Genomic DNA, 10556 nt, shown 5'->3' with positions numbered 1-10556 from the left:
TACAAAAGCATAACATATGGACTTTTCCTCTCTTTTTTATTTACTCCTGTGTTTTAAAAACTGCAGTAAAAAGTAAATGTGTGCGGCCAGCCTCTGAGAAAAGTAGCCCTGATGTCCACCACAACCAATAACAATGCACTGTTGACTTCATCAGAATAGTTTATACAATAAAAACTGAGCTTGCTTGGGACAACAAGGCCAGTTATGGCAACTTTGATGAATGAGATCTAAGGTCTACCACCACTAGTCATGCATACTAGTCAAGCAGGACAAGGTGTAAGATGGTGACTGTTTTTTTATTGACGTTATTATGAATTACTATAATTGTTGTTGATTAAATATTTGATATAAAGACTTACTGTATTTGTCAAACAAATAGGCTTCTGGGGCTCCCATAACAATGGACCATTATTTCAGCATCTTTGAATGTGCAAAGACTTGGATCATCAAGAGCACAAAAGGCATCCAAGGATGCTGTGTAATTTTCTGTTACGCTTATGTTCTCTTTTTTTTTGACACTGAAGAATGAAAAACAAAGGACAAAGTAAATTACATTTATTTCTATGTCTTATACAGGTCCTAGTGATGCAAAAGGAATCCCTTAAAATTTGATACTGAAATATACGGATCGGAGCCTAGACAGTCAATGGAACACAACTTGAGACTTTTTGAAAAGATAGTCCTGAGCGATTCAGTGGCTTCTCTTGTCCTTTGGCAAAAGCATTTGAGCTCCTGCTGACATTGAAGGCCTAAGGAAAAGAAGGTCAGAAGAAGGTAGTACCAACCAAAGAGCACAAATTTGACCAAAGAAGAAGACAGCAAGCTTCTTCTACTCAAAACAAATTTTTGTGTGAATTGGAAAACCCCAACCTGTCACCCTGGAGTCGTGGAAAAGGTGGAATGAAGGCAGAATGGTGTGGTGTGAGAAAGGGGTCCAGATTCTTATGACCACAGTAGGAGCTTTTGCTGCATTCGGGCTCATGACAATCGCGATAGGAACAGATTACTGGCTGTATGCCAGAGCCTTCATTTGCAATACCACCAATATATCAAGTGAGGAAACACCACAGAAAGATAAGAGAGACCCTGGAGGGTTGACACATTCTGGTCTATGGAGAATTTGCTGTTTGGAAGGTATTATTCTTTCCATTTTTATTTGTGTGTTCTGCAACTTGACGGCATTTATATAATTTCTAATACAGTATTAAAAAAAAGGGTTATTTTTTTAGATAACGTTTTATTTCCTCTTATATTCACTTGGAGTCAATTAAAAAATTTCAAATTTTTAAAGGAGTTGGCCACTTTCTGCCTACTGCTCACCAGTGTGTTTTTAAGATGACTTTATGGCACTTACTTATATAGCCTTTGTTGGTATTCTGTGCCATTTCGTATATTTCAGAAGAGATGTCCCCATGTTGACAGTCATTTTTGCTGTCCACACAGAGATCATAAAATGGCTGCTGATAGGGGGCCATGTGACTAGGCAAATCATGCAGGCTCCTCCATTCAAATACACTGCACCTACCATCTGTATTTGCACTTTTGCACAGTGCAAGTACAGAGTGTTAAAATTGAAGGAGACTGAATAATATGTCTGGTCGCATGATTCTTGCAGACAGCACAGAAGATTTGGAGACAAGGGGACATGAAATATAGAAAACGGCACAGAATGCACACAAAGGCTACATTAGTCAGTGTCATATAGTTAGTCATGTTATATATGCATTGTGGACAACAGTAACTACAAAGTGCCCAACCCCTTTAGGATACAACCATACTGTGAGGTTGTGTCACGGTTGTGATGTGGCTGTGCTGCCTTCGAGTACCACGCGGGCACAAGGTCTGCAGCAGGCTCTAATTAAATTAACTGCCCGGTTCAGTGGGTTTGTATTATTGGTGGCCGTGCATGTGTTGACACTACTGCGCCATGTGGTCATACCCTAAAACGAATAGTCAACACATCTACTGTTTCTGTGGCAGAGTACTTCATGTTATAATACTTCATTGCAGAAAACTCCTCATGGAATAATGTACAGTTTTGCCCTAAATTCTCAAATATCAATGTTCTATTGATGAATGTATGTACCACATACAAAAGGAAAACCTCTCTCACCTGTCTGCAGTCATGCCCTGTCCCTTTATAGCTGCTTCACAGGCCATAGAGTTCACATCTGCTTGACCAATACATTCAAGCAGAATAGTGGCACCAATGATGTACTGTTCAAGCACATGTGACTGCTGAGGCCGGTGTGGGTCACAGTGGCCTTGGTACCATGCAGGGCCTGCAAACGAGTGTATGTGTTTTTGTTATTTTTATTTTTTTATGGTGAACACATTAGGATAGGACTTGTTGGTTTAACCACTGGTTTAGGCTTTAAAATAACTAAAAGTGAAATCTTACCTATCCTGAATTTTCTCATTGCTCCTGTTCCATCTTCAGAAAGGAGAAGGCTGGAAGACTGGTAACATCATCAGCTGTGCCTGTCAGCTAGATATTGTTGTTAGTGCAGTGTAGGTAGTATATATAAACAGCTATTCAGCCCTAACATGATACACAAACTGACCGTCCATAGGATAGGCAGAGCATTGTTTTTTATTATTATTCCAGAATACCTGGCTTCCTCCTTCTAGTAGTGCCCTAGACATCTGCATACTCCATTTAAGCCCAACCTTATAGTTAAATATAAATAATGTGGCATAATAAAAGGAAGCATACATAGAAAATTGTTTGGTAAAAGATCAAATGATCTGCATTTTACTTTCTGTGAGTTGGGTTAACCTATAATTATGTCATTTTAGCCTTCCTTGCATTACAGAATACACCAAAAATAGCTTTCTTTACAAACTCAGCATTTGATCCAAAGTTCCAAGTGCTTCAGATCTTCCCTGTTTGCTTTTTACAAATCACAGCTTTTGCTGACATATCATGAGTTGTTAGTGTAATGACTCGGTTTTTCACAACTCTGTTTCTCCAAATAGAGCAATAGTAACACCAAACTCCATCAGAATTCAGTAGTATAGGATGACTCCTGCCATCCTGAGGAATAGCATCACTTGTTATATATCGTCATATAAGATGGTAAAGCAGAATGCAATGGCTGTTTTGTGTACTGTCCCTCCTTTCCTTTATTATTCTCCTTGTAGCTTGTGCAAGGACCGGAAACACAGTAACTATCAGTGACCACAAATTCCCTGTCTAGTACATATGTAGACAGCAAGGTCTATGATACAGGACGTTACTGTTAGGGTCCATTCACACGTCTGCAATTTCGGTCCGCATTTTGCAGAACGGAATTACGGACCCATTCATTTCTATGGGGCAGCACGATGTGCTGCCCAGACACGGAATTGAGGAACCGCACTTCCAGGTCCGCAATTCCGTTCCTGAAAAAAATAGAACATGTCCAATTCTTGTCCGCAATTGCGGACAAGAACAGGCATATTCTATTAGTGCCGGCAATGTGCGGTCCGGCAAAATGCGGAACGCACATTGCCGCTGTCCGTGTTTTCCGGATTTGTGGATCCGCAAAACACGTTGCGGACGTGTGAATGGAGCCTTAAGTAGACTTAAGCTAATTAATTCTAAACTAATCTGATTCGAGTCAACCCAAATTTTGTACATTCAAGTTGCATCCAAATGCTAAATTTTGGTGCCAATTTCAAGAAGAGAGAAAAAAGTTATAGAGTAGAGAGAAAAAATATGATTCGGTTGACAGATTAAGGCTACTTTCACAATAGCGTTCGGGTGTCCGCTCGTGCGCACCGTTTGAAGGGGCTCACGAGCGGCCCCGAACGCATCCGTCTGGCCCCAATGCATTCTCAGTGGAGGCGGATCCACTGAGAATGCATCCGCCTGCCAGCGTTCAGCCTCCGCTCCGCTCAGCAGGCGGACCCCTGAACGCTGCTTGCAGCGTTCGGGTGTCCGCCTGGCCGTGCGGAGGCGAGCGGATCCGTCCAGACTTACAATGTAAGTCAATGGGGGCGGATCCGCTTGAAGATGACACCATATGGCTCAATCTTCAAGCGGATCCGTTCCCCATTGACTTACAATGTAAAGTCCGAACGGATCCGCTCAGGCTACTTTCACACTTAGAAAATTTTCTAAGTTTTAATGCAGACGCATCCGTTCTGAACGGATGCGAACGTCTGCATTATCGGAGCGGATCCGTCTGATGAAACATCAGACGGATCCGCTCCGAACGCTAGTGTGAAAGTAGCCTTAGCTAAATCAAACCTGACAAAATTTTTATCAATTCGCTCATCTCTTGAGTGATCACTGCACAGTTGTTGGATATTTTGCAGGTGAGTGTCTTTCAGCAGCTGTACATATACTGTATATAAGATGTAGTGAAGTCAGAATTGGGCAGTGTAACCTACATATTTTCAGTCTTTCCCACCACTCTGCATCATTTCTGTACCTATCATGTTCTCTCTATAAGGCCTCTTGCACATGACCACGTGTCCCCAGGTGGCCATGCTGCGAACTGCAAATTGCTGTCCGCAATGCATGGGCACCGACCATGGGCCAGCCGCATGCGTATTGCGACCCCATTAACTTGAATGCAGTCTGCGATCCGTCCGTTCCGCAAAAAGATAGGACAAGTTATATTTTTTTACGGAACGGAGGCACGGGACAGAACCCCACGAAAACGCTCCGTAGTGCTTCTATTCCGTGGCTCCATTCTGTTCCGCACTGCATCTCCGGATTTGCGGAACCCATTCAAGTGAATGGGTTCACATCCATGATGCCGAATGTACATGGCCGGTGTCCCATGTACAGGGAGTGCAGAATTATTAGGCAAGTTGTATTTTTGAGGATTAATTTTATTTTTGAACAACAACCATGTTCTCAATGAACCCAAAAAACTCATTAATATCAAAGCTGAATATTTTTGGAAGTAGTTTTTAGTTTGTTTTTAGTTTTAGCTATTTTAGGGGGATATCTGTGTGTGCAGGTGACTATTACTGCGCATAATTATTAGGCAACTTAACAAAAAACAAATATATAGCCATTTCAATTATTTATTTTTACCAGTGAAACCAATATAACATCTCAACATTCACAAATATACATTTCTGACATTCAAAAACAAAACAAAAACAAATCAGTGACCAATATAGCCACCTTTCTTTGCAAGGACACTCAAAAGCCTGCCATCCATGGATTCTGTCAGTGTTTTGATCTGTTCACCATCAACATTGCGTGCAGCAGCAACCACAGCCTCCCAGACACTGTTCAGAGAGGTGTACTGTTTTCCCTCCTTGTAAATCTCACATTTGATGATGGACCACAGGTTCTCAATGGGGTTCAGATCAGGTGAACAAGGAGGCCATGTCATTAGATTTTCTTCTTTTATACCCTTTCTTGCCAGCCACGCTGTGGAGTACTTGGACGCGTGTGATGGAGCATTGTCCTGCATGAAAATCATGTTTTTCTTGAAGGATGCAGACTTCTTCCTGTACCACTGCTTGAAGAAGGTGTCTTCCAGAAACTGGCAGTAGGACTGGGAGTTGAGCTTGACTCCATCCTCAACCCGAAAAGGCCCCACAAGCTCATCTTTGATGATACCAGCCCAAACCAGTACTCCACCTCCACCTTGCTAGCGTCTGAGTCGGACTGGAGCTCTCTGCTCTTTACCAATCCAGCCACGGGCCCATTAATCTGGCCCATCAAGACTCACTCTCATTTCATCAGTCCATAAAACCTTAGAAAAATCAGTCTTGAGATATTTCTTGGCCCAGTCTTGACGTTTCAGCTTGTGTGTTTTGTTCAGTGGTGGTCGCCTTTCAGCCTTTCTTACCTTGGCCATGTCTCTGAGTATTGCACACCTTGTGCTTTTGGGCACTCCAGTGATGTTGCAGCTCTGAAATATGGCCAAACTGGTGGCAAGTGGCATCTTGGCAGCTGCACGCTTGACTTTTCTCAGTTCATGGGCAGTTATTTTGCGCCTTGGTTTTTCCACACGCTTCTTGCGACCCTGTTGACTATTTTGAATGAAACGCTTGATTGTTCGATGATCACGCTTCAGAAGCTTTGCAATTTTAAGAGTGCTGCATCCCTCTGCAAGATATCTCACTATTTTTGACTTTTCTGAGCCTGTCAAGTCCTTCTTTTGACCCATTTTGCCAAAGGAAAGGAAGTTGCCTAATAATTATGCACATCTAATATAGGGTGTTGATGTCATTAGACCACACCCCTTCTCATTACAGAGATGCACATCACCTAATATGCTTAATTGGTAGTAGGCTTTCGAGCCTATACAGCTTGGAGTAAGACAACATGCATAAAGAGGATGATGTGGTCAAAATACTCATTTGCCTAATAATTCTGCACGCAGTGTATTGCGCACCCGCCGTATGCGGCCCGCAATATGGCCATGGGGGATACAAGGTCGTGTGTAAGAGGCCTAAGACAAATTATGATAAAATACAGGAATTACTGAAACATGCAAACAAGCTCATTGGTTTCATATAGTAAAAAAACACAACAATTACTGTACATTAGAGGTGCATGTCCATCAGAAAGGATTTTTGTTTTTAAATTCAATATTCATAGAAAACACATTTCTAAAAACCTTTAGCTGGTTTTCATTTTGGGAGCACTTTTGCCATAAAAAAATAGCTACTATAGCAGTAAATAATAATTTAATAATTAAGTAATAAATAAAAATAAATAATAAATAAAGCTTTCTATATAGTTTTTTTTTATCCAATGCTGTGAAGGGAAGACTATAATCTGCGAGGTAATCTTTATTATAATAGTATTTTTAAAAGGATAACAGTATATGATAGCTCTAATATTATTTTCATAAGCCTAGATAAAAATGGCTACAGAAGAGCAAAATTGATTAAAAAACATCCATGCATCCATTTTTTGTTAAATATCCATTGAGTATTTTCATATAGGTTGTTGATGTACAGGTGAAACTCGAAAAATTAGAAAGTGAAACTAATATATGAGATAGGCTCATTACATGCAAAGTGAGCTATTTCAAGCCTTTATTTGTTATAACTTGGATGATTATGGGTTACAGCTTATGAAAACCCCAAAGTCACAATCTCAGGTACCCTTTGCTCAGGGGGTATAGATTAATTAGCTGACTAGAGTGTGACACTTTGAGCCCAGAATACTGAAAATTTTCACAATATTCTAATTTTAAGTTGCATTAATGCAACTCCTTTTAAGTTGCATTACTGAAATAAATTAATGAAATTTTTTCACCTGTATAAATATATATATATACAGTCAGGTCCATAAATATTGGGACATGGACACAATTCTAACATTTTTGGCTCTATACACAACCACAATGGATTTAAAATAAAACAAACAAGATGTGCTTTAACTGCAGACTGTCAGCTTAAATTTGAGGGTATTTACATCCAAATCAGGTGAACGGTGTAGGAATTACAACAGTTTGCATATGTGCCTCCCACTTGTTAAGGAACCAAAAGTAATGGGACAGAATAATAATCATAAATCAAACTTTCACTTTTTAATACTTGGTTGCAAATCCTTTGCAGTCATTTACAGCCTGAAGTCTGGAACGCATAGACATCACCAGACGCTGGGTTTCATCCCTGGCGATGCTCTGCCAGGCCTCTACTGCAACTGTCTTCAGTTTCTGCTTGTTCTTGGGGCATTTTCCCATCAGTTTTGTCTTTAGCAAGTGAAATGCATGCTCAATCGGATTCGGGTCAGGAGATTGAATTGGCCATTGCATAACATTCCACTTCTTTCTCTTAAAAAACTCTTTGGTTGCTTTTGCAGTATGCTTTGGATCATTGTCCATCTGCACTGTGAAGCGCCGTCCAACGAGTTCTGAAGCATTTGGCTGAATATGAGCAGATAATATTGCCAGAAACACTTCAGAATTCATCATGCTGTTTTTGTCAGCACTCACATCATCAATAAATACAAGAGAACCATTTCCATTGGCAGCCATACATGCCCACGCCATGACACTACCACCACCATGCTTCACTGATGAGGTGGCATGCTTAGGATCATGAGCAGTTCCTTTCCTTCTCTATACTCTTCTCTTCCATCACTCTGCTACAAGTTGATCTTGGTCTCATCTGTCCATAGGATTTTGTTCCAAAACTGTGAAGGCTTTTTTTAGATGTCGTTTGACAAACTCTAATCTGGCCTTCCTGTTTTTGAGGCTCATCAATGGTTTACATCTTGTGGTGAACCCTCTGTATTCGCTCTGGTGAAGTCTTCTCTTGATTGTTGACTTTGACACACTTACACCTACCTCCTGGAGAGTGTTCTTGACCTAGCCAACTGTTGTGAATGGTGTTTTCTTCACCAGGTAAGGAATTTATGGTCATCCACCACAGTTGTTTTCTGTGGTCTTCCGGGTCTTTTGGTGTTGCTGAGCTCACTGGTGCGTTCATTCTTTTTAAGAATGTTCCAAACAGTTGTTTTGGCCACGGCTAATGTTTTTGCTAACTCTCTGATGGGTTTGTTTTGTTTTTTCAGCCTAATGATGGCTTGCTTCACTGATAGTGACAGCTCTTTGGATCTCCACTTGAGAGTTGACAGCAACAGATTCCAAATGCAAATAGCACACTTGAAATGAACTCTGCACCTTTTTATCTGCTCATTGTAATTCGGATAATGAGGGAATAACACACACCTGGCCATGGAACAGCTGAGAAGCCAATTGTCCCATTACTTTTGGTTCCTTAACAAGTAGGAGGCACATATGCAAACTGTTGTAATTCCTACACCGTTCACCTGATTTGGATGTAAATACCCTCAAATTAAAGCTGACAGTCTGCAGTTAAAGCACATAATCTTCGTTTCATTTCAAATCCATTGTGGTGGTGTATAGAGCCAAAAATGTTAAAATTGTGTTGATGTCCCAATATTTATGGACCTGACTGTGTATATATATAGTGACACAGTGAGAGGTAATTTCATCCCAGTATGTGCTGCTGGGCTGTGCTGCTGGGCTGATTTACAGCCAGATGAGGTCAAATACCGGACCGGATTTTAAGTGCCGGTCCGGGTTTTGGCAGCACCTGGCTGTCCTTAAATAGGCAGCTGGGCTCAGAAGCAAGGTCTCTGTGTTGGGATCTGGGAGCCTTGTATCTGGATAAAGGCTTGCTACCTATTTTGTGTGAAAACAGGTTGGTGCTACTATGCTCAAGGACTCTTTGAGGCAGAATTGCTGCATGGTGTGAATTACCACCAACACCGCAAGGTGACTTTTTGCTTGTTTATGACTAGGGTTGAGCGAACCCGAACTGTAAAGTTCGGGTTCGTACCGAACTTTAGGAATTTTGGACCCCGAACCCAAAAGTTTTAGTAAAAATTCAGGATTGAGTTCGGTGTTCGGCGATTTAATTGCGCTTTTTGAAAGGCTGCAGAGCAGCCAATCAACACGCGTTTAACACTTGTGTTCTTAGAAGCCATCACACCCATGCCTACTAATGGCATGACTGTGATTGGCCAGTGCAGCATGTGACCCAGCCTCTATATAAGCTGGAGTCAGGTAGCGCTGCACGTCACACTGCTCTTACTAGTCTAGGGATAGGATGCTGCTGCTGTGAGGGAGAGAATAGGAAAGAATCTATCTGTTATCAGAACTTGTTAACACAGCGATCTACAGCGATTTTGTTGTGTGGGTGCAGTGCAACATTTTGTTAACCTGCCCTGAGCCCAGTATCACAGAAAAATTACTTTTATCCGTCTGTAAGTTAGGTGAGCGTCGGCAGCCATTTTGTGCAAGTTCAGTGCACCAGCACAGCATATGTGTCAGGGACAATAATTTAATCCTTTTCTTTTAGTTGAGTGGGCAACATATACCCATATTTAAGTGCACCTGCACTGCATATGTGCCAGGGGAAGGCAAAATAATATAGTGAACCGTTCTGTGAGTTCAGGGACCCAGGGGGTGACATATTCACACTTTTTTTCTGAAAAGTTCAATCCAAGTAAATCCATCTTTTAGATTCTGTGGGGAGAATTTTTATTTATTTTTTGCTAAAAAGTACATTTGCGCCCGGCATTGCATTTGAGACAGTCCAATACAAGCGTTAAATACCGCTGTTATATTCTGGTTTTAAAAAAAACACCCATTTTGTGCAAGACACTACATTTGGGGCCTTTGCTGCATTTGTGACAGTCCAATACAACCAGTCAATACTGCTGTTATATTGTTGGTTGAAAAATTTAAAAATATTGTGACCGTGAAGTAATTGCATAAAATTCACCTGTCACACTGTTGTGTGACCTCAAGAAAATTTTACTCTTTATGACACCGGCACTGCCTTACTGTCAGTGAACTTAATTGTTAACTATTGGCGATTACATTGTCGCCTGACATAAACTATCTGTTAGTTTGGTTGGTGAACGCAAAGAATGAGGAAAGCATCAAATAAGGGACGTGGCCCCGGTCGTGGTGCTGCTGGTGGAGCTCCTGTTGCAGGGAGAGGACGTGGTCGATCTGTGCCAGCTACACGCACAAGTGAAACACCTTCCTCAGGTGCGAGTAGGCAACAGAAACTTCAGCGTTATTTGGTAGGGCTGAATGCGGCTCTACAAA

At 41.3% G+C, this 10556-nt stretch overlaps 1 protein-coding gene across 2 annotated transcripts in view; it reads left to right on the top strand.

Annotated features, from left to right (window-relative positions):
- Nucleotides 1-884: 884 nt before the first annotated feature.
- CACNG8 (calcium voltage-gated channel auxiliary subunit gamma 8) overlaps nt 885-10556 on the top strand; it is a 79327-nt gene continuing 69655 nt past the window's right edge. Inside the window, exon 1 of one of the 2 annotated variants that reach the window (XM_040434687.1) lies at nt 885-1134. In XM_040434687.1, coding sequence (XP_040290621.1) covers nt 912-1134 — 223 coding nt within the window. In that variant the 5' untranslated portion in view covers nt 885-911. The remainder of the gene's footprint in view (nt 1135-10556) is intronic. The other variant, XM_040434680.1, reaches the window with a different exon arrangement.

This window comes from Bufo bufo, chromosome 1, assembly GCF_905171765.1.
Source record: "Bufo bufo chromosome 1, aBufBuf1.1, whole genome shotgun sequence".
Lineage (NCBI taxonomy): Eukaryota > Metazoa > Chordata > Amphibia > Anura > Bufonidae > Bufo > Bufo bufo.
The sequence above is the reverse complement of the archived record's forward strand: the minus strand, read 5'-3'. Positions and strand labels throughout refer to the sequence as shown.